We start from the raw sequence: 23,919 nt of genomic DNA, 5'->3' as shown, positions 1-23,919 counted from the left end.
TCCACCCTAGGATCTTATCACCTCCCAAAGGCCTTGCTTTCCAGTATTATCACATTGGGTCTTAGAATTTCAACATGTGAATTCCGGAGGTGGGGGCAGGGACATTCAGACCATTGGAACCTTCAGAACATTGTAGGTCTCTTCTTGATCTCCTTGATCTTGGATCTTGGTTATTTTACTTGGAAATGTTGAAGGAATCTTATCGCCACATTTCTATATTTCTAGATGTTTTTTCCCAACCGAAAAGAACTCTTCCCCAGCTTGTCCATGGTGGGGTCTCCAGTGTTGCTGAACTTTTAGATAAAAACAAAGTAGAAGTTCTTTACTTGAGCAGTTAATAAGAATAGATCTTAAACCAGTATAAAGAGCAGAAGACTTTTAATCTAAGAGAATGGGTTTGGGACCCATCAAAGTAAGCCCTGTAGTAGACATTTATTATTATTATTATTTTTAAAGATTTTATTTATTTATTTGACAGAGATCACAAGTAGGCAGAGAGGGAAGCAGAGAAAGGGCGAGGGAAGCAGGCTCCCTGCTAAGCAGAGAGCCCAATGCGGGGATCAATCCCAGGACCTGAGATCATGACCTGAGCTGAAGGCAGAGCTTAACCCACTGAACCACCCAGGGGCCCCTGTAGTAGACATTTATTGTTCTTTGGTTGTCTAGGTTGCATTCCTCCTTTCTTTGGGTAATAGCATTTTACTGACTTCTGGGTAATTACTTCTCCCTACTAAGTGCTGTCTTGATTGACTCAAGGTAACTTGCTCTGCCCTACCCAAGGTTAGACATATGACTCAAACTAGGGCTCTTTGACCCAAAGAGTGAACTGTCCAAAGATGGACAGAATGTCAAAATCGACTCATCCTAGTAATGGTGGCCTGCAGGACTATTCTTCTCTTCTGTTGCTGAAAAGTCCCGGGGATGCTCTCGTCCCTGCCAGTTTACCAAACTTTCCTTTAATTCTCTAGCTACCTGTATTTTTTCAATACTTCCCTCTCTAATCAAAATTAGTCAAATTCTCTTTCTCACAACCAAAGACCCTAAGTAATACAAATAAATAATAATAAGCATATGAAAAAAAGAAATGTTCCAAGAAATACAAATCAAAATAAATATTTATAGCCTGTAAAATTAAAAAGAGACTCAAACAATGAAGATATCCAGTTGTATCAAGGATATAGTAAGACAGGAACACACAAATTTCTCTGAGATTGTAATTGATGTTAACTTTCTGGCAATTATTTTTTTATGATATGAATCAAGAGAATTAAAGAAGTTTATACCTTTTGACCTAGAAATTCTGCCTCTTGGCATTTGTGCCAACAAAAGTACAAGAAATGGAGATATAGATTTATGTAGAAAGCGTTCAGTGTTATTTTTAATAACTAGAGACGGGAATTTATTTAAATATTCAATATATTAGAATGGTCAGGTAAATGAAGGAGGTGGTATTATGTTGTAGTTGAAAGTATGGGCTCTGAAATTGGTCAACCTGGCTTTAAGTCTGGCTTTAAGTCTGACCAGTTGTGCAGCCTTGGACAAATTACTTAGACTTTCATCTGTAAAGTGTAAACAAAATGATATATCTAACTGTGGTAGCCAGCCTTCTAAGATGGTCCCCTTGAGAGCTGCTTCCTGGTATTTGTGTCCTTGTGTGGTTTCCTCTCGCATTGGAGAGGTTGGCCGGTATAAGCAGTAGGATATTGTGAAAATGATAGAATGTGCTATCTGAGTCTAGGCCATAGAAGCTATGTGGCTTCCATCTTGCTCTCTTTTGGATCACCTGCTATGGGGAAATTTAGTCACCATGTTGGGAGGGCATTGAAGCAACCCTATAGAAAGGTCCATGTGACAAGGATCTGAGGCCACCTGCCGACAGTCATGTGAGTGAGCTGTCTTGGAAGTGGATCCTTCAGCCTTGTCAAACCTTCAGAAAAAATATGCTGGATAACTGGCTGACATCTTAATTGCAATTTCATGAGAGACCTGTAGCCAGAACCACTCGACTGAGTTACTCTCAAATCCCTGGCCCACAGAAACTGCATGAAATAGCAAAAGTTTATTGTGTTAAGCCACTAAATTTTGGCATAGATTGTTATCCAGCAATAAATAACAGTTAACTTCGCTGATCCTCAGTTTATTCATTTGCTAAATGGGGACAATACTGCCTGCCCTAGATTTTTGTGCAGAATAAATATGATTAGTGAAAAATTACAGGTCTACCATCCTTACCTGAAGTCTTAGGGGCAAGATATGTTTGGGTATTAAGAATTTTTCAGCTTCTATTAAAGTAATAAGATGCATAATATACTGTATATTTTGAAACACCCGGTTGGGGTCTAATTCAGTACCTCATAATCAAACAGTAATATTCTGGTATGAAAAGGTATGAATATGCACCTGAAATGGATAAATAAAGGCTAAAAATAGTCTCATGTCAGTTTTTCCTGTCAGGATTTGCCGCCAAATAAATTTGCTGCCAATATACAAAAGGAGCAAAGAGGCAAAATTGGCTTTCAGAGCTTTTTGGATTTCAGAATTATGGTCAGAGATTGTGGATTTATATGGATTTTATTATCCCAGGTTGAATTCTTTCCAAAAACCAGCTCCTTATCTTATCTAGTTAGTCTCTGGTTATCTTTCTCCATTTATTTAGATTAATGAAGAAGAGACGAATGTGGCCTCCATTACTCTTTGGAAACCCAAAGAGTGGTGGTTGACACACTGAAAAAAATCAGCGTTCCAACCAAAGGATATTTCCCCTTATGAATTTAGTTTTCATTTCTGGGTGAACACCTGATAGTCATGACCCCAGAGGATACCAGTGAATCATCCAGTCATGGGGTTTAGAGATGATTCAGCAAGATTGAAGTGGTATCAGGAGTGCTTTTGGCTGAAGATCTGGAAGGTACTGATTACACATCCAATTATGCAACTAGTCCTGAGGCTTGCATTGTGGTACAACCTGATTCTCACCCAAACTAAGCATGAAACAGGGCCCTCACCTGGTAGGGCATGAGCTGCTGCCCTGGGAGATTTCAGGCCCTGGGAGTCTAGGGAAATTGTTCCTGCCAAGATGGGTCACCTTCCTGTCTGCAGCAAATGGAAGACGGACTGAGAGCCAGCTCTGTGCATTTTTTACCTTCTCAATAACATTCTCTTTCTCTGAAGCAAAGGTCAGGGTTGCTTTGGGAGAACCAGAAACAATTCACTTCTCTTATCTTCTTCAAGTGTTGTCTACTTTCATACTATCAGGGGGTTACTTCTCTGTGCTGAATCAATTCCTAATGTTCAACATTCAGTAATTAGGGGCTCATTCAAATGCAGTAAAACTTATCCCCTGCCCAGTTCTTGTAGGCAGAATAATGTACTTGAATTAGAGGTCATGAGCTTGGGTTCAAACTGCATTTCTGCTACTGACCGTGAGCCTGGCCAAGTCATTTTATCTTTCTGAGCTTTATTTTTTTTTAATAAAATCTTTTTAAAAAAATTTTATTTATTTATTTGACAGAGATCCCAGGTAGGCAGAGAGGCAGGCAGAGAGAGAGGAAGGGAAGCAGACTCCCTGCTGAGCAGAGAGCCCAATGTGGGGCTTGATCCCAGAACCCTGGGATCATGACCTGAGCTGAAGGCAGAGGCTTTAACCTACTGAGCCACTCAGGCACCCCTGAGCTTTATTTTTATCAATCAAGTGGGGAATGAAAAGGAAGGGACTCCATTAGCTTTAATATTCTATAGTTATCTTTGAGAAGCTTATTCCTTCCATTAACTCTTCATTCATCCAATAAATATTTGCTGAATACTTACTGTATGTACTATTCTAGGCATTGAAGATGCACTGCCTTTGTTGTTAGTTTACATGCTAATATGATAAGGCAGAAAACATATAATTCTTAAAAGAGGGAGTAGAGGTAGTGATAAGTTTATGAGTAAAATAAAACTAGATAAAGGACTAGAGAGTGAATGTGGGGTGATATGGGAGAGTATCCATGACCATACTAGACAGTGGTTGGGGAAGGATTCTTGAGGGAGGTTGCATTTGAGAAGAAACCTGATAATCACTTGATAATATTTGTTGAATGAATGAATGAACAAGAAGGAGATAGTCATGGGAATATTTGGAGGAGAAACATTCTGGGCAGAGGAAACAGCCAATGTAAAGATCTTGAGTTGGGAATGACCTTAGCACATTTGCAGGCTAGAAAGGAGGTGGTGCTGACGTATAGTGAGGAGAGTGAGTGGGCAGCAAAAAAGCCAAGGTAATTAGGGTCTTGTAGGTCAGGTTTAAAAGTCAGGTTTTATTCTGAGTGCAAAGGGAACCATTGGCAGAGTAACATAACCTGATTTACACTTTAAAAATATCATTCTGCAATGTGATACCACTTTCCATGCACCAGAATGGCAAACAAAAAAGACAGACGATATTGAGTGTTGTTGAGGATATGCAGCAGCTGGAATTCTCATTCTCTGCTGGTGGAAGCAGAGATTGGTATGAATAGTTTGGGAACAGATTGGCCATATCTATAATGTTGAACATAGGCACACTCTGTGACTCAGCAATTTCATTCCCAGTTACATACTCCACAGATAGGTGTACATATATTCACCAACAGATATGCACAAGATAAGTTCATTACAGCTTCAAATGGGAAACTATACAAATGCTTATCAAGAGTAGAACAGAAATGTGAATTGTGGTATCATAGAGTCAAATACGATAAGCATCAAGCATGGGCAAACTGTAACTACCCATAACCACATAGATGAATTTCACAAAGTTAATGTTGAGCAGAAGAAGCTGTATTGAAGAGTTTGAGCTATCCAATCCCATTTATCTGAACTTCATAAACAAGCACAACTAACCTGAGGTGTTGGAAGTCCAAGCAGTGGTTCTGTTGGAGAGTCTGAGGATGAGTAGAAGTGTGAAGGGGCCTTTGGGGTGCTATAATGTCCTGATCTGGATGTTGGTTATATGAGTATATTTGGTGTCTTTATCCAGTCATCCCTTTACCCTTGCTTCCCTGGCTAAATGGATCTTGAGCCCAGAGGGGTAGAATGAAGAATGTAGGAGGATATTTATCAATGGCCACCATCTTTTCCATATACAGTTGCAATTTTCTCAGGAGTGTTGGGCAAATGAGATTCATGCATTTTATAGGCAAGGCATTGCTGCTTAGTGACCTGCCCAAGAGTCCTCTCTATAGGGAGAGCTGAAACTCACTCAAATCCAGGTCCTCAGATGTTTTTCATAAGGCCTGCTGCTGTTTCTGGTTCTCCATGTTGCCTCTCCGGATTGGACCAACTGGTCTCTCAGGCCTCCTTCCAACTCCGTGACTCAGAAATGTTACATTTGCATTTGAGAATTTGAATCTAATCTAAGAAAGTACAGTGCTTCGACCATTCTCTTTATTTTTAGAGCCTTTTATCTAATTTTTTTAAAGCAATGTTGTTGATTAAGGGGATAAAAATATTATAAGTGAAAAAAAAAGGTGAAGATATCTGTTAAACTCTGAGGGAAGAAATGATAGTTTTCATTGTTAGATTTTTCTCAGTCCCACTGCATAGACATATGGAATTTTATGTGATACATTTTTGCTTTAACCACAAAATTTCATGAATTTTCAGTCATTGAATAATGAAATGAATCATCATTCTAGATGAAAAGGAGGCAGTTTTGAGGGCAAAGTATTTCCCTGAAGACATTTTGAGAAACTAAGGCCTTGACCACATTCACCGCAACTGAGCTTTTCTGCGCTCATTGTCCTATGACTTTGGTATGGAAGAGCATGTCATGGTGTCCCCATAGGATGAGAAGCTAGTGGCCATGTACCTCAGATCTACTTAGTCTTGTTTTCTATTTACCTACATATAGGTAAAAGCTAAACATTGCTAATAGGCAAGTGAGAGAGTTTTCTTTCTGGCCAGTGGGGCAGCAAAGAGAATAGCATTTACTGAGTGCCTACTGGGTGGGCCCTCCACTACCATTTTGTTATCTAGTTAAGTGGAGGCTGTTTATTCTTCCACATGTAAGGACCTCATAAATATGGAAGTGAAGCTTAAATTTTTTGGTTGTGGGAAACCATCGAAAGGGTTTAAGCAAGAAAGAGATCTGGCCAGGATTATCTTTTGGAAACATAAATCGATCTATTGCTTCCCCAACCCCTCTAGGATTACCTCTAGCAGGGGACAGTGAGTTAGACAAGGAGACTTTAGAGCCAGGAAGAGTGGTTAGGGGTCCTCTTCTATAGTCTGGTGAGAGATCATTGCATCCCCAGGCAAAACACCTGTGAAGCTTCATCACCTCCTCCCTCTCATCCTTTCTTCTGTCATTGTCATTTACAATGCCATTGTAAATTTAAAGTGTCATTGACATTTAAAATGTCATTGTACATTTTGCTTCTACATCTGTTATTATCCCCACCATTCATGGTTGCTACTTTTGCTTTAGACATTTATATGGTTGTCTTGGGTGCTTCCCCCTCACTAAGCCCTGTGAAGAGGAAAATATCATAATGCCTAAAATATAATTTGGCAACCGTGTCTTAGTGGGGTTGAGTGACTTGCCTAGGATCTTCTTTCATGTGGGAAGATCTGGAGGGTGATTGCTCAGAATTCTGTGTCTCATTATCATGTCCACTGAGGAGATGGGTTAAGGGCAAGTGCCTCTCCACCCCCACCCCCTGCTCCATCCTCTGGGTTGGACACAGAGATGTGAAGACCTGGAAATTGGGGACATTGTCTGTCATGAGTCCCTAGAGTGAGGGACAGAGGGGAGATGAGGGGTTAACGTGGTCCCAACCTGCCTTGTGAAAGAGTTGGATGGTGGAGGAACCGGCACGGGTAGCAAGATCTTGAACACCTTTATTTCTTCTAACATTCTCAATTTATGTGCGGGGCCATGAAGGACCAGAGACAGGAAGTAGAAGATAATAGTAATTGTTTATAAATTATTGAGTGCTGGCTACTTTATGAACATGACCTCTTTCAGTCCTTGTGGCGATCCTATGAGGGAGTATGTTAATTTCCTGGGGCTGCTGTAATAAATCAACACAAACTTGGGGGCCTAAAACACCAGAAATTCATTCTCTCTTAGTTCTGGAGGCCACAGCCACAGTGTTGGCAGGGCTGCCCACCCTCAAGGCTCTAGGGGAAAATCCTTCCCTGCCTCTTCCAGCTTCTGGCAACTTCCCATATTCCTTGGCTTGGGGGCTGCAGAATGTCATCCACTGCCTTGGGCTTCACATAACCTTCTCCTCAACATCTCAAATCTCCTTCAGCCTTTCTCCTATACAGACACTTGTCCTTGGATTTAAGGTCTGCCCAGATAATCAAGGATTATCTCATCTTGAGATCCCCTGAGTAGCTACATTTGCAAGGACCCTTTTTCCTGATAAGGCTATATCTTTAGGGGGTGAGTCATGATTCAACCCACTACAGAGTAACAGAATCATCATCTCTAGTTTACCAATAAGGACACAGAGAGGTTGGTTAATAAGGAACAGAAAGGTTGGTTTATTTTCTCTGGGCCACATAGCCAGTGAATTACAGAGCCAAGCTGAAATCCAGACATGTTGGCTCAGACTCTATTCTCATCCACTCACATCTGCCTCACAGGCTCCTCCAGTGACATGAAAGGTCATGTCACAGCCATTGTTAGACGTATTTTCAGTGGTGGCCTGGGAGTTTTAAAAGTGGTTCTGAAATATGGGTCCCTAAGATAGGACTATAAGCAAGATCGTAGATTCCTGGTGCTTGTACAAACCCCCAGGGCAAGGAACACTCATCTGACTCTGGAGGGTGGGAACCCTGGGGCAGTCTTCCCCTTCCTTTGGTTTTGTAATTTCTGCTGATGGCACAGGTGCCCTGTGGGTCAGCCAGGCTAGCAACCATTCTCTCTCTCTTCCTTGCTCCCCTCCTCACCTTTTTCCATGTCCAATTAGTGCCTGTGGATTCCACCTCCTTGTTTCCTGTGTCCTCCCTTCCCTTTACACTTCACTGTTACGTTTGTGGTCATACATCATCATCCCTCCTGGGGATGGGAATACCTTCCCATCTGAACTCTCCAGAATACCCCAGCTTCTTCTGGTTGCCGTAGAGTGATTTTCCTACAGCATTCACCTGGATAAGAGCCACTGTGCCCTCCCATGCCAGTCAACCCCTTCCCAATAATTCTCCCCTTCCCCCATGCCATTCCAGAAACTTATCTTCTCTCTCATTTGTGCTCATCCTAAATGCCTGGATAGCCATTCATTCATTCATCCATTCATTCATCCATCCATTCATTCAACAAGTCTTTGTTGATTGTCTTTTCTGTGTCAGGTGCCAGGGAAACAGATGTGAACGGGGCAGCTGTGTTCTCTATTCTTGGGCAACTTCCATTTGTGTGGGAGTGTCAGCTAAATGAACTCAGGAAAGCAAATAAAACAATAAATAATTATGATAAAAGGTATGAAGGGAAGAAACAAAGAGCAAGAGAGAGCAATGCAGTGGGTGCGGTGGGGGGCCCATTAGGGTGGTCAGGAAGGGTGCTCAGGAGAAGCCAGAGGTTCTTGTGTTAACTGAGCTAGGTAATGCCACTTCAGTGCTTAGTAAACTGGCAAGTCCATTAGCACTCTCAGTTTTGCTCCTCAGATAAGTCAGTTAAATAAATCTATGCTCCAAGTAGGGATGAATTCCCTTTTATCCTCAAATACTTGATTAAAGATAAATGTCTCAGAGACTCTGCTAATGAATTCTGTTGTTCTTCTCCTTGATCTTATCTTGAGTGTAGGTATCTCCACATTGCTTCCCTTCCAACCCTCTTGGGAAGGTTCTGATATTTACAGTTGTCCTGAGATAGCCCTCTTGTCTCTGAATGTGTGCAGGGCTGATGGGACCATTGGTGACACTGCAAAGACAGCCCCTGAGTAGGAATAAGGCAGACCTTCCTGTCTGCATCTTTCTAACTTAGAAATGCCTCAGACTCCTGAATCCCTGGCTGTGTCCTCCAAGCACCATTTTTTCTGGACCGCTGGCTTGTTAATGGGAGTGTTGCTGGGGAATTCTGGATTGCAGGCCCTGGAATTCTAATTGAATCAAATCAGTGAAATCAGGAGGAAGAGAGATTTGCGGATATCTTTAGGGAAAACAAAAACCAAATTCCCCACACGAGGAGAATAACGTGGCATTTGAACAGGAGCCTAGAATTCCTGTAAGACTGCATGACAGCTGACATTTCAGAAACCAGACTCCCTTCCCCACAGCATCCTCAGCATTGGATTCACTCTCATGATGTCACCCAAAAGGCTTATGTTGGCAAGATCAAGAAGAGGACATTAGCAGCGACACTGTGTTAACAGATGAGTTCTTACATAATTTCTTATGCCTGACCCGAATTCCTTCTTGATGGGCATTTGGCCAGTATCGTTCACCCTGGCCTTTTGGGAAGCTGCCTGGAAGCTGTGTCTTCTATGGGAAGTGGATGCATTAGCAAGTCCCCCACAGGCATTGGGGTCCTTTCAGTGTTTGCTAACCCTTGTGAAATGGTTGAGTCAACTTTAGTGCACATTTACTGAGTATCTTTGCAGTGCCCGGCTCTGTGGGGTTGGGGCTGGAGTGGGGATACAGAGATGAAAGACACAGTCCCCGCCCAGGAGATGCCCTGGAGAAATGGGGAGAGGAGGAGGAGTCCGTGCCATGTGGCTCTGCTTGGGGCATGGGTGGAGTGGGGGGGATGCCTTCTTGTGATGGCATCTGCAATGGGCTGAATAATGCCTCCCCACAAATGCCTGACACCTGGAACCCAGTCTGTGACCTTATTTGTAAATAGGGTCTTTCAAGATGTAATTAAGGTGAGGATCAAGGCGACATGCTGCTAGTTTAGGGTAGGCCCTAAATTCAGTAAGAGACAGAAGAGGACAAACTCAGAAGAAGGCCTTGTGATCCCAGAGGCAGATTCCATGGTGATGGAGTTCCAAGGTAAAGCATGACAGTTTATCTGATAATGAAGCCTTTGCATCTAGAACAGCCCGTATCCTCTGGTGACGTTTAGGGCCCATTCAATTGTGCACCTGCTCATTCATTCTGCAAACGCGTCACTACCGTTTGTGTGCCAAGTACTGACTGAACTTGGCCTAGAGGTTCATAGGGACCAAGACTCTGTGGGCCCCCATGAAGAGCTCCCCTTCTAGGTCCGGTAACAAGTCTCTACGGTGTTACAGTGTGGAAGGAGCTGGAATAAAGAGGTGGGGGGGGAGAGTGTAGAAAAGTTGGAGAAGTTTCCATGGAGGAGGTGAAGGTTGAGTAAGAGATCAGTAGGCAGAGCAGGGAAAGGCATCCTGGTCAAGGGAATAGCATGTGCGGAGGCACAGAGGACAGCATGGCATGTTGGGGTGAGGAAGGGTTGTGTCGATATCCTGAGAAGGATGAAGTATCTGAGTAAGACCTGTCGTAGTCCTAATCCTCTGGGACCCTACAGATTTTTGTTACAGGTGGTGAAGGTGAATTTAGCCACTTTCTTCCTCTGGATGCTAGTTTCTCTGCTGGCTCCTCTTCTGCTCACTGGTTTATGTTGGGACAGGGTTTTTGATATTTTTGTCAGTGTTTTCTAGCTTAGCTCTTATTCCACTTCATTTTTGCCCTTTCCCTTGTTGCCTGTCGAGATGATTAGTCAGACTATCTGACATTTTTTTGCTTAATATGTTTCAGTTTAACTGCTGCTGGCTAAATATACTTTGACCTCAGCTCTGGGCCATGACTCCTCAGCCAGTGAGACGAAGGAAGCCTCATGCCAAAATTTTCTGTCGCTTTCTTTTTGGACTGGGATAGTCCTCAGCAGATTGGAAAGCATCCATTCTGGTCTGGGGGTGCGTTTCATAACCCAGTTCAGATGTGGGGTTTGGCCAGGGATTGCCCAGGTGTATGAACACACCTGCCACAGAGCGTCTTACCTGATGCATGAAGCTGGCCTGCCATGTGGGTCCAAATGTGTTCGGCCCTGGTGCCATCTTTCTTTATAAATTCCAGGGGACAATTGACTTTGCTTTTCTGTTCCCCAGGGAGACTTGGATAGGCTCTGAGCAGCCACAGACTTGGACAGCTTAGTATATTTTGGATTAAGACGAAGGGGAAGGAAAGTGGATGCATTAGCAAGTCTCCAACAGAAGGAATTCTGGAGGCTGCCGAAGGACTTCATAGATGGCAACACTCCCACGTCCAACTCCAGGCAAAAAGGGCCATCTAGGATAAGCTCTCAGCCTCCAGGCCTGACCTAGGTGGGCCACGCTAATTCTCTCTCAGTGTGGGAAAGGGGAAGGGGAAGAGGGAAGGACACAGTGACCCCTTAGCAGAGGATCTGAGGTGCTTACCCCAGGAACTATCCACAGGAACGTCTGAGTTTGAAATGGAGCTTCTAGAGACAGTGTGGATTCAGCAAATTCATTCTTTAATCCACTCGTGCTATACTTACCAGGGATCTATAATATATACAGCAGATGGTGAGCCCAGCCCTGGGAATGTGGATGAGGATAGGGCAGATAGGAGCCTGGAGGGGAAGACAGAGATGAGGGTCTCAGAGGGGATGTATAGGGACAATGAGGACACTTAATGGGAGAGAGAGCCCACCCAGGCTAGGGTAGGGGGGCACGGAAGGCCTCTGATGTGGTGAATTTTAATCTGGCAGGTAAGGTATGAATTGAAATTAAGTCAAACACAGAGGCGAGAAAGGTGTGTGTCAGACAAGAGAGAGGCGGGAGTGAGAAGGGGAAGTGATGAAGGCTGGCTGGAGTTGGGTGGGGGGAGCAGTGGGGAGCAGGAAAAGGCAGGGCCAGAGACAGGTGGGTGCTGGTGGCAAAGGCCCTGGAGGGGAGAGAAAGGACTGGGGCTCTATGCAAAAGTCTCTGGGAGGCTGTCAAGTCATTTTAAGCAGGTGAGGGATATGAACGGGGTTGTGTTTTAAAAAGATTAGCCTGGCTATTGTTCGAGGAAGGATCTGAGGTGGACAGGCGTGGAAGCAGCAAGGCCACTTAGGCTGGTCGACAGTGAAGACAGAGGGACTGAGGTGATGGCGGTACCTGAGAGGACGCGTGCACAGATCGGATCATGGCACCGAGGAGAGGCATCTCTGAGGGGACACCTGAGGAAAGGGAGGGAGGGAACCCTGTGGGTGTGGCATCCAGGCCAAGTATGTTCTGGCGCAGGGCACAGTGCGTGTGAACACAGATGTGTGAGCCCAGAGGCCAGTGTGGCCGACACCGAGTGGGGGGGACACGGTGAGAGCAGAAGGGGAAAGGTGTGAGGTGGGGGGACAATCTTGTGGGTCTCTGGAAGGCATCAGAGAAAGCTGGGAAGGCTTTGGAGAGGTTTTCTTTTCCTTTTTTTTTTTTTTTTTAAAGATTTTATTTATTTATTTGACAGAGAGAGATCACAAGTAGACAGAGAGGCAGGCAGAGAGAGAGAGGGAAGCAGGCTTCTTGCTGAGCAGAGAGCCCGATGCGGGACTCGATTCCAGGACCCTGAGATCATGACCTGAGCCGAAGGCAGCGGCTTAACCCACTGAGCCACCCAGGCGCCCCTCCTTTTTTATTTTTAAATTAAAAATTTTTTTACTTTCGTTCCAGTATAAGCTTTGGAGAGTTTTCAACAGGGGAATGACCTCTTCTGACTCACATGTTTGTGAAAGATGCCCCCAGCTGCTGGGTGGAGAGAGATTTGGGGGTGAAGGCGGAAGCAGAGACACCAGTGATGGGTGTAGATGAGAGAAGATGGCGGCTTGGACCAGAGTAAGAGCGGTGGCTGGTGGGGCTGCTGGGTCCAGCACTCCTGAACCAAATGGAGTGGGGTGTGAGGGAGAAGAGCCAAGAGCAGCGTCCAGGTCTTTGGGCCTGAGAAGCTGGGAGACAGTTGTTTCCTTCTCTTAGGCTGGGGAGGCCTACCATGGGAGGAGTTGGTTTGGTAAGGAAAAAGTGAATGTGAACACATTGGCTTTGAGGTATTTAACATCCAAGTGGAAACATGGAGTGAGCCCTGGAGTCTGGAAGTGGAGAACAGTGGGAAGTCAGCAGCGCTCGGCGGGCACGAAAAGCCATGCACGAGGGGCCTCACTCCCCAGGGCCTGAGGGTAGAGGCGCAGAATGTGTAAGGGCTGAGCACTGGGGCGCACACCATTTACTAGTGGGGAAAGAAAGAGACAAGAATTAAGTGCATAGAGTAGGGAGAGAGGGTGAGTGGTGTCCCAGAGGCAGAGTGAGGAAGGCATTTCAAGATGGAGGGAGGGTCATCTGTGTGGTGTGCTGCTGATGGGTCCAGTTAGATGACAAATCATAATGCACTGCCTGTTAGGTGCTGGAGGTGTCACTGGTCACCTTTTCCAGGGAGATGTGGGATGGAGAGCCTCAACAGAGGGGTTCAAAGAGAATGGGTTGTAGTAAGAGGCCAGTTAACCGCTAAGGTGACAACATCCAGGATGAGGAACAGGGGCTAACAACCTGGGCAGGGTGTCTAGACCACGGCCACATGGCCTGGGGAGCAGGGCAAAGTTTCAGATCCCAACATGAGGAGCTGAAGTGCAGGAAGAAAGGAAAAGTCCAGAACATGAACCTGGAGAGCAGGGTGGGGAGGAAGGTTCCGGCTTGAGGGCTCTCTGGTGCCCGGCTCAGGGAAGTGAGACCCATTCCAGATGCTTCATAGCTGGGGAGAAGACTGCCAGGTGATTATAATGTGCTGCCATCTTCAGTTGATTCCAGAGCTTAAGACGGAGCCAGCTCGGGAGGCACTTTGAGACCAAGAGCGCTGTTGGGGGGCATTCAGCCCTGGCATGGACAGGGCAGTAATTGCTGGGATCTCTGAAGGAATTTGTTGACTTTCCTCAGAAGAGCGATTCTCATAACATTTACCAAAATGAAAATCCTGATGAATTCTGCAGGTTTATAGCTCCCCGGAGGCTGGAGAAAAACACTATTTGGCACTAGAAACAAACTTTATTCTGGCTGCATGGATAATTTTGCCAACACTAGATACTACATTGCACACATGTTGCTCGAATTCCAATTTATTACATCTACAGAATGCAAAGAAACACGGTCATGGCCCATTTCTCACATTGCCACCTGGACCCTGTGCCAGGGACCCCTTTTGCTCTAGATTTCCACGATGCTCTGGGCAGATGTGGTTTTGGTCAGCGCAGTAGTTCTTTCTTTGGGAAACTGCTTCTGTCTTGTGCTGTGTAGTTTGGATGAGCTGTCAGCGATAAAAGTCAATGTGACTTCTGCCTGTAGGGATGTGCTCTGGGATCACACAGTTACAGAAGCACAAGCCCCGGAAACAGTGATTGACTCAAGAAGAAGGCATGGAATTAAGAAACAGCCAATGTGGATTATTTTCAAGGTTAATATATAGATAATGGTGAAGTTCTTTCTTAGAGATGCAACTTTAGAAAACACTGAGTTTATCTGTCGCCACTGTCTTCATACTTTGTAGATACAGAAGCTTGTTTGTAGCATGACGTCTAACAGAGATGAGGTAGAGAAGGAGGGAAAGTAGGGGGAGAATGGGAGAGAGGGAGACGGGGTGGGGGTGTGGAGAGCCAGAGAGGGCCAGAGAGTTCTACCAACAGTATGCCTGGTTCGGGGCCTCCAGGCTCTGGAACTTTTGGTCTTGTGGGCACTCTCTGCATCCTTTTGGGGTTACACTCCTTTGAGTTGGGTTTCTGTCTCTTACAATAGAAAGCATCTTGACTAAGACCCACAGTTATTTGCCAACTTCACGGGAAGGTGGGGGTGTGGGGTATGCACTGGAGAGTGAGGCAAGCGTGGTCAAAGAGTTTGTGAGGAAGCTGTCCCTGGGACGTCCAGGTGTCCGTCTCAGGGTCGTAGCAGTCAAAGGAGGCCAAGTCCTCGATGCTGCAGTCTGTGGTCAGCCGCCGCCCGCCCGTCACATAGAGCTTGTTCCCCATCACTGCGGCCCCGTGGTGCATCCTCCGGTCTTTCATGTCCGCACACTTGACAAATTTGTTGGATTGAGGGTCATAAGCAAGAATCCTCCTTGTGTAACCTGAAAACCAATGGCATGTTGGCAAGCTCAACATTGTTCATTTGGGACAGGAAGTCTGCAGTCTGGAAACATGTCTGTACTTCGCCTTTGCCTGGTGCCAAGGCTGACCTCTGAACTAAGGTATAGAATGTTTTGATAAACTGCCTAAGGTCCAGTGTGTGGCTGAGCTGGGGTTTAGACTAAGATCTGTCTGATTCTGGCCCCTGTATCCTTAACCTCAAGTTAAGGCAGCATTAGATTGGGAGCAGCCTCCTGATTCCAGACCTTTTTCTATCTTTTTTTTTTTTTAGATTTTTTATTAATTTGACAGACAGAGATCACAGGTAGGCAGAGAGGCAGGCAGAAAGAGAGAGGGGGAAGCAGGCTTCCTGCTGAGCAGAGAGCCCGAGGTGGGGCTCGATCCCAGGACCCCGGGACCACGGCCTGAGCCGAAGGCAGAGGCTTTAACCCACTGACCCATCCAGGTGCCCCGAGCTTTCTCTATCTTATTGGCTTTTTCATCTCTCTCACATGTTCCCTTCCCCCCCAAGAGCCTTAATAATCCAGGGAAGGAGCCTTGGGAATTCAGGAACAGTTCCCACCACAGCCCTATCTGGTCCCTACCACTCCCTACTTTTAGGACCCCCATTTTACAGATGTGCAAACAGAGGCACAGAAAAAGATTAACAACTTGCCAAAAAGTATACAGCCAGTGACAGAGTCAGGATTTGAACCCAGGTCTGACCCTAGAACTATTCCTCTTAACCAAGACACTCTACTGTAGTTACAGAGAAATGATCCATTAGCGGCTAATATTATTAACGGTAGCAAACATTTTTTGAGTATTTGCCATGTATCTGGGATAGTGCTAAGTGCTTTAGATATGCGAGCACATTTTATTATCACAACAATTCCGTGAAGTGGGTATTATTTCATTCCTTGTTTACAGATGAAGACAGGGAGAAACTTCTGGATGAGAAAAGAACTTTGTCAAGTCATCCACACTCCCCTAGTTGGATGGATGTGCTTTTAAAAACACTGTTTTGTAGAACAACATCTGTCTATTTAGTGACCCTTTTTCCGTGGGAGATGCCAAGTTTGTGTCCAGCCTAGCTATCCTCTGTTCCAACTCACCTCCTACGATAACAATCTTCTCCCGAAGCACCACGGCAGGGGCGCACACATTCTTGATCATCCTTGTCTCCATTTTGAACCATGTGTTTCTGGAAATGTGATAAACCTGAGGGAGAAATAGAATCATGGTGCTGCACTGTAAAGTGATATATATTTTTTAAAAGATAGAAGTAGTATTTAAGAGAGTGAAATAAGATTGTTTTTCTTTTCACTTTTTAAAATGTAGGTAGGTGTATTATTATCAACAAAATGTAATTAAATAACAGAAAGTATCTATTACTAGAAACTGGTCTTTATGTGAGACCATGAGATCCTCAGCTATGTCTCCACAGAATGGACCGAGAGTTACGCGTTGTGGTATGTGTTTGCTTACCTTACTTGGAACATTTTTTTCTTTTTAATGGGAAATGGAGCAACTTGGGTATTCATAAAACCAGTGATTTTTCAATCATTTCTATTTCCGGCTCATGTTTAAATTTCTGAATGTTCCTGTGTATCAGAGAGGGCCTGAGAGCCAAGAATGCATGTGGGGCTAAGTGAGGAAGGCTTTTGAACAGTTCATGCCTAAAAGTCATTAGAATCATAAAGGAAGCATGAGAAAAAGTAAAAGAGCAAGGAGGTGGGGCAGGGCTCCTTGGCCACGGTCTGAAATAGCATCGCAAAGCATTATTCCCAGAACATGTCCCCTTCAGTTTAAATAAAGTTCAAATATCAAATATAAAGTAGTTCACTACTAGCAAAATTTAGCACAAGAGATTTAGGATGGATTTCATATAAGAAAAGAAGGGGCAAAACATTTATTTGCCAAAGAAAATGGCATTTTTTTCTATATAAAATTTAATTGCTACCATATGAAAGACTCTATTTTTTATCATATTACCAAATTTGATCTTCACAACCATCCTATGAAGTAGGTACCATTACTTGCCCCCATTTTTCACATTAGATCATTGAGGTTCAGAGAGACTAAGTGACATGCCGGAAGTCACATGGCTAAGGAAGAGCTAGTCTGGTTGAGCCCAGAGTCCAACTTCTTCTTCTTCTTCTTCTTCTTCTTTTTTTTTTTGAAGATTTTTATTTATGTATTTATTTGATAGACAGAGACCACAAGTAGGCAGAGAGGCAGGCAGAGAGAGAGGAGGAAGCAGGCTCCCTGCTGAGTAGAGAGCCCAACGTGGGGCTCCATCCCAGGACCCTGAGATCATGACCTGAGCTGAAGGCAGAGGCTTTAACCCACTGAGCCACCCAGGTGCCCCCAGAGTCCAACTTCTTTACCACCACAGTCATGACTCTGCCTGGGGCCATATAGGTGTCGCCTTTTTTGATGGCGCATTTTGAGACTGAAGATCTCTCGAGGTCTTTCCATTCTTGAAGCTGATGAAGCCTAGATGAGGCCATGTGCAGGAGACAGCCTGTTAAGCCTCATGGTTTCATGAAAATACGTAGATGACACTGGAAAGTGGGATCCTTGGAGTTAAAGTAAACACTGAGTGAGTAATTGCCTCCTGGCTCTCTGTTCTTTGTCAGCAAGTTTGGGGTATGGTTTCAAAGATAGATTAAACATCTGCTCACAATCCTCATCATACCCCCAGAGAGCTGGGGGCAAGGATAACAAAGATAGTGTTTGACCAGTGGAGGAAGTGATATTTTGCTATGGTGAAGGATTTGCTCAGCGCCATCCAGAAACCGAGGGAGAAAGGCGGCCAGGGAGAAAGGTATACATAACACACAAATTACACAGTGATACCACTGTTCAATAGTTCCTAAAAGAATGCTTGTGTGCAGAAGAACCATCCTGTAAAGAAAACTGAATCTGTGCCAGAAAATCCAACCTACTCCATCAAGCAACCCCCACACATTGACCTCATGCTATAGTTGAATGAGTAAAATCACCATTTCAAAGCCAAGGCTAAGTAGATGAGAAAAGCTTCCATGAATGCTTTTCCCCTTTCCCGTTCTCACTGCTGCAGTGTAAAAGGATTACTCACATGGTAGTGGTTTTTTTCCCCACCTGCCTTTGCAAGCATCTTGTTCGATGGTACCATTCATTTTTTGATACGCCAGCTTGAAAGCTTTTCTGAGATTTGTATGTATTCTCAGGAAATCAATAACAACTTTGCAATGTGAAGTCATTAGCATTTTTTGTTCACTTCATTTTGAAAAGTACTTTTGTAAAAGAGGGAGGGGTTCTAGCTTTACATAGAAGCCCTCTGTTACGTCCACATTGTGTGGCCAGAGCTTGGTGGGGAGCCGCCATGTCTCTCTTGGCTCAAATATATGAGTGGGACTTGGAACAGGCTCAAAATCTGCCTACATGGTCAGAGAAGAGCTGAGAATACGGGCTGGGGAAACGAAGGCAAGACAAAACAGGGATTAGATTGAAGCTTGTTACTTTTCTCCATCTCCACTGGCACCAGCTTAGCCCAAGCCATTGTCATCCTGGCTGGATCTCTAGAACAGTCCCCTGCTCTCCTCCCTTTGTCCACGCAGGCCCCTCGAATCCCGTTTGCACAGGGCATCCAGAGGGAGCTTCTAAAAATGCAAATTTGTTGACTTCAGCCACCCTGTTACTCTTAGGCTACAACCCCAATTCCTTGACAAGGCCTAGAAAGCCTGCTGGGTCAGCCTCATGTCCACAAACACCTATCGCCTGGGAATGTTCCAGAATTTCTATAGTAGGGGCTCAGGGGCAGCAGTCTGGGTGAAGGGGGGGCACTCAGGGCAGCTTGGGAAGGGGGCTGATGGAGAACATGTGAGAACTAACTCCTCTCCTCCCCACCCCAAGCTCCACTTAGATATACAGCCTTTTCGCCTCCCGCTGTGTCCCAGCTACATGGTCAGTCTGTTAGTCCCTCCAGGTGTTGGGCTGTGCCCTTCTCTGCTCCAGAGCCTTTGGTTCAGCTGTTTCCTTAACTGGGACCACCCCTCCCTCAACAGAGGACTCTGCCTCTGCTCAGAGAAGCTTTCTGCCCCTGTCTCATCCAAGTCAGGTCCTTCTATCTTCCCAGTGATTCTCCCTCTTCATTTACTCGTCTTCCATCTTCTCTTGCCTCCCTGTTCACGTCAGCTCAAACCAACCTTGAAAGTTCACACCATCCCCAATTCCCTCTAGACTGGCTTAGGGCACATCTCATGCTCTTAAAGCACCCCTCCAGTCAGCACGTGAATTGCAATTTTCCTGAAGCTCCTGGAGGTTTAAGTGCATGTCCTGCTCATGCCCATGTCCCCAGGGCTCTTAGAGGGGGCTTGGGCTCGAGATAGCTCTCATCTGTGAACATAGCAACTACCAGGGAGCTCCTTGATCATTGTTAAAGACAGGCTCATTATTCATGTTTTTCATATCATGATGTGAACTGCAGAGATTAGAACTTGCATAAAAGACTTAATATTCTGAGATTTTGCTTTCTGTTGGTAACACTTCTCAGAGAGCTTGCTAGTGATGTTAGTTAGTGTCTACCTGTCATTTAAGGCCAGGGTTCTCCAACCTGGCTGCTCCTTAGGATCTCCTGGAGACGTCTGTAACAGGTATATGTCAGGACCCCCATAAAGAGATTTTGATTCAGCTGATCTGTGGTTGGGCTCCTAGGATTTTGTCACAGACTGTAGACCAATGCTTGGGACTCTTCTTCTAAGGCCTTGCTGATTTGGGTGAGAGGATCTGCAGATTTCCTACAGAACTTCACTTTCTGATATTCCATGTGTTCTAGCTTGAACTTTTTTCATTTTTTTTTTTGAACTTTTAGAGATACTAACTTTATCTCTAATAAAATTAGAGATAAACTCTGCATGGACAGGGATTGTATCTAACATTCCTTTGTGTGTATTCATCTTACACAACCAGAATTCATAAATGGATAAAGTCTTACTGAATTTAAACTTCCTTCTTTCCTCCCTCCCTTCCAACTTTCCTTTCCTCCCTCCTTTATGTTTTCTCTGCAAAGGATAGTGAGTACGTGGATTATAGGTATGTGTGCATGCACTCATGCAAGCAGGTATCCATGAATGTGTATATGCATGTATGCACGTGTGTTTATATGTGTACACACACGTATGGATATGTGTGCACTCATGCACTCTCATGATGGGAAGGACCAGCCATTTACCTGGATAAGGCGTACAGGATTCTGCATGATGTCCTCTCCCCCAAAAAGGTAGAGTCTTTGGTCTTTCACAGCAACCGCAGGGTGGAGAACCCCCACGGGCATGCTGGCCATGCTCTCCCAGATGTTGAAGATGCTGTTGTATCTCTCCATGGAGCCCATGACCTCCTGCCCTTCTCCGATGCCCCCAATGGAGAAGATGAAGTTCTTATGGGCAGTGCTTCTATGAGAATAGCGGGCCACCAGCATGGGCTGCCCCAGCCTCCATTGGTTGAGCTTCAGGGAGTAGATGTAGACGTTGTGGCTTGGCACGTTCTTCCCTGGCCCGACAGCCATGCCTCCTAGCACATAGATGCTTCGGTGCAAGGTGACTGCTGAGGCCTTATATAGGCGAGTTGGGAGTTTAGCCAGGTTCTGCCACTGGTTGGTCTGTCTGTTGTATAGTAGAACGTCCCTGGTGGTCTGCTGGTTGTCCTTCCTCCCACCCAAAATGATGAGAAAATCCTGGTAAGAGGTTCTTGGGGGGACGTGCCATGGAGGCTGGAGGTCTGGGGCACTGGTGGTGCTGTACGTGGCAAACATCTGCCTCTTGGCCATCTCCAGGATGGTCTGGCACGAGGGCGAGGACTGCAGGAGGGCATCGTTGGCGATGAAGTGGTGGAAGAAGGCTGGGTGGATGTACTGAAGCCTGACCTGCTCGAACAGCTCCTGCACGTGTCGTTTCCGGGCCTGGAGGTCATGCTTGATCCAAACCATGAGGGCCTCGAACACCTTTTCCTCCTCCCCACAGAGCCCGTCATCCCCCAGGTAGTCTCTCAATTCCAAAGCACAGAGCTCCTTCAGGTCGGCCGAGGCAGCCACCTCAGGGAAACATGTCAGGGCCACCTCCCTGGCTTTCTTCTTGAGGGTCTCACAACTCAAGATTTCGGAGAGTCGGATCATGCCCAGGCAGTTGCTGGGGGTCAGCTGGCTCTGGAGGTAGGAGGAGCAGGCCTCCAGTAGCTTGGGGTACTGCAGCATGGAGGCTGCCTCCATCAAAGGCAGGACGTTCTCAGCCGTGATGGGCACCTCACCTGTGTACACGTACGAGATGATCTGGTCCAGAGTCGCGGGGTCGATGCCTTTCAGCTGGACTTTGGCCTCGCTTCTCTCCCGGAAGTTGCTGCAGAACATGGCCCGGAAGTAGGGGCTGCTGGAGGCCAGCACACTTCGGTGGCAGGGGACCTCCCAGGTCCCTGCACAGATGCTCACATCCGTCAGCAGCCTGTTTTGCCTCAAGCCATTGAGCTGCCTCAGTAAGTCAGAGGAGAAGTCATGGTCTTTGAAGAGCAGCCCATCTGGCGACTCCTCATCCATCCTAGAAGGAGGGGGAGAGGTCCCCAGGGGAGGCATGTGCTGAAGGGTTTAGCTGTGGTGACTCCAAGACTCAGTGTCCATTCACTAAGGTGCTGTGGATATTGCCAAGAAGGTTGCTTAGTGAAGATTGGAAAGAGAGGCCACCTACACCCCACACCTCACAGCCAACACTCTCTTTTTGGTTATGGTTACTCCCAAAGGTGATAGGCAAAGAGCATCTTCAGATAATCTTAGAAAAACAAAACAAAACAAAACAAAAAAACAACTACCGACACAGTTGGAAGTTACCTGATGGTCAGGGGCTGAAGCAAGGTGACAGTCCCTGCATTTGACCAGCCCAAACCTGTGAGCCCCGCTCTAGCTTCTCAGCACATCTGTTATTCAGTAAACTCATGTAAGCATCTTTCTGGGTGTTAGTCATTCCCCGAGGAGTCACTCTGGGGGTGTGGCCCTCTGGCATCGAGAGAGTACTGAAGGACGAAAATGGGCCTTTGCGATTTATTTTTTAAAAACATGACTTCACAGAGTCTTTGGGGGTTTTGTTTTAGAATGTGATAAAGAGAAAGCAGAGACCAAACAACCCTCTGGGCAGAGTTTCCGGGATGACACCTGGCAGTCTACCTGCGGGAGAATTAGGCATTAGAGATCTTTACCTTGGTTTGCAGCGGTGACGTCCCCCAATGCCCAGTCCGCCTGGTCCCTCCGGAGACCTTCCACCTCTGGCTCCAAGTGAAACCATAAACCCAGGCCTTCCTTCAGTTGGCAAATGATTTGTCCTGGGAGAGTTCTGGATTTGTTTATGCAAACGGTGCTTTCGCAGTTTTCTAGAACTTCGGGAAAGAAGCTCCGGGCAGGGAGACAGTGTATACATTCCAGGGCTAAGAATAGTTGCATATGTCCTTTCCACCGTTATGACATGTGACTCTCCAGTTGCCTTTTGCAGCAAGCCGAGGGCCTGCCGGGCCAGCGCATGCCCACGTGCCTTGTTTCCTTGGTAAGTGTTTACATCGGCATAAATAGATCTGGAGGAACAGCTTCTCTTAGAGAAGACTTTGCTGCCCACTTGGACACATCTTGGGTCCCTTGTCCTAAAAGTGCCTGTGAATTCTAGATGTCTGTAAACAGGTTGCTGTGACTTGGGACAGTCACTGAAGATAGTTCTGGGCAAGTTGAAGGTGACGGCTGGTCTTAGGGAGGCCGGAACGTGCCCGAGGATACTGTTCCGTGGGTCTTTATTTCCTGCTGTCTGCTGGCAGGATCGTCGGAGAGGGCTGTGCTTTCTGCCTGCAGCCTCTGAGGGGATGGAATGTATGACAGAAGTTGTTTTTAATATTTGTGGAGCACCCCAGAGTTCCCAGATGCAAGAAAGATCAATCCTTTGTTGGTTCCGCTGATGCCAGGGGCTTCTGTTGTCAAGTGGCAAGGGTCATACTCTTCCGGGTCATTCCTGCCTCTCACAGGCATATGCTGATCGCTCTTCAGGTTCTTTTTTGAAAAAAAAAAAAAAAAAAAAAAGATTTTATTTATTTACTTGAGAGAGAGAAAGAAAAAAATGAGTGGGAGGAGGGGCAGAGCAAGCGGGAGAAGCAGGCTCCCTGCTGAGCTGGGGACCTGGGGCTGAATCTCAGGACCCTGGGATCATGACCTGAGCTGAAGGCAGTGGCTTAGCAGACTGAGCCACCCAGGAACCCCTCTCCGGTTGTTTTTTTTTTTTTTTTTTTTTTTTTTTTTTTTATGGTTCAGGCTGGCTTTTCTCTTTTACTTTTCCATTTTCTCCCATCAGGGAGGCTTGAGCTGGAGGCAGGAGGTAATGCGTGTCTCTCCAGGGTGTGCCAGAGAGAGGGAGAAGGGGAGGGAGAGGGAGAAAGAAGAAGAGGGGGAGGAGGGGGAGGGGCAGAGAGATAGGGGAACAAGCTGGGGGAGGAGGAAGGAGGCAGAGCAGGGGAGAGAGGGAAGGAGGGAGAAGGAGAAGGAAAGAGAGGAGGAGGCAGCCCCCCAGTGTAAGAATCAGAGCCACGATGGAGAGCTGTGGAAACACAAGGCTGATTAAAAGGGACCCGGGCTCTGTCCTTTTCCTCCTAGCCCCCAGGAGATACTGATTGAGTGCCTCAGCAGTGAGTGGCAGGGAGACCTGATTTTCTCCTCTTCTCAAGTCTTGCTTGGACTATTGCAATCGCCTCCTGTGTCGATTTTTTCCCTTTGCTCCTAGTCTCTCTCCCTCCAATACAAGCACCCTGAGTAACCAGCAGAGTAACCCTAAGGAAGGCAAAGCGGCCTCTACCAGCCCCAGCACCACGTCTTCTGGTGGCTCCCCAAGTCTGCA

The 23,919-nt window shown here is 46.0% G+C and overlaps 1 protein-coding gene and 1 long non-coding RNA gene across 2 annotated transcripts in view; one reads left to right on the top strand and one right to left on the bottom strand.

Moving 5' to 3' along the window:
* Positions 1–23,919, top strand: part of LOC125097929 (uncharacterized) — a 126,045-nt gene that overhangs the window by 10,889 nt on the left and 91,237 nt on the right. The window lies entirely within an intron of this gene.
* Positions 12,559–22,491, bottom strand: KLHL38 (kelch like family member 38). The gene is made up of 4 exons (XM_047726144.1): positions 22,250–22,491; positions 20,244–21,688; positions 16,141–16,246; positions 12,559–15,027 (listed from the first exon to the last, which is right to left on the bottom strand). Exons 2-4 carry the CDS (start codon positions 21,630–21,632, stop codon positions 14,738–14,740), a joined length of 1,785 nt encoding a protein of 594 aa, XP_047582100.1. The 5' UTR covers positions 21,633–21,688; positions 22,250–22,491; the 3' UTR covers positions 12,559–14,737.

The sequence above is a fragment of the Lutra lutra genome, chromosome 4 (genome assembly GCF_902655055.1).
Source record: "Lutra lutra chromosome 4, mLutLut1.2, whole genome shotgun sequence".
Classification (NCBI taxonomy): Eukaryota; Metazoa; Chordata; class Mammalia; order Carnivora; family Mustelidae; genus Lutra; species Lutra lutra.
Note: the sequence above shows the minus strand (reverse complement) of the source record. Positions and strands in the feature narration are given on the sequence as shown.

Excerpts from the sequence above, each read along its gene's own strand:
- KLHL38 (XM_047726144.1), bottom strand. The coding sequence starts at position 21,632 with ATGCCTCCCCTGGGGACCTCTCCCCCTCCTTCTAGGATGGATGAGGAG. Across the intron at positions 16,247-20,243 it reads ATCCTGTACGCCTTATCCAG|GTTTATCACATTTCCAGAAA; the intron begins GTAAATGGCTGG and ends TTTCTCCCTCAG. Across the intron at positions 15,028-16,140 it reads GAAGATTGTTATCGTAGGAG|GTTACACAAGGAGGATTCTT; the intron begins GTGAGTTGGAAC and ends ATTGGTTTTCAG.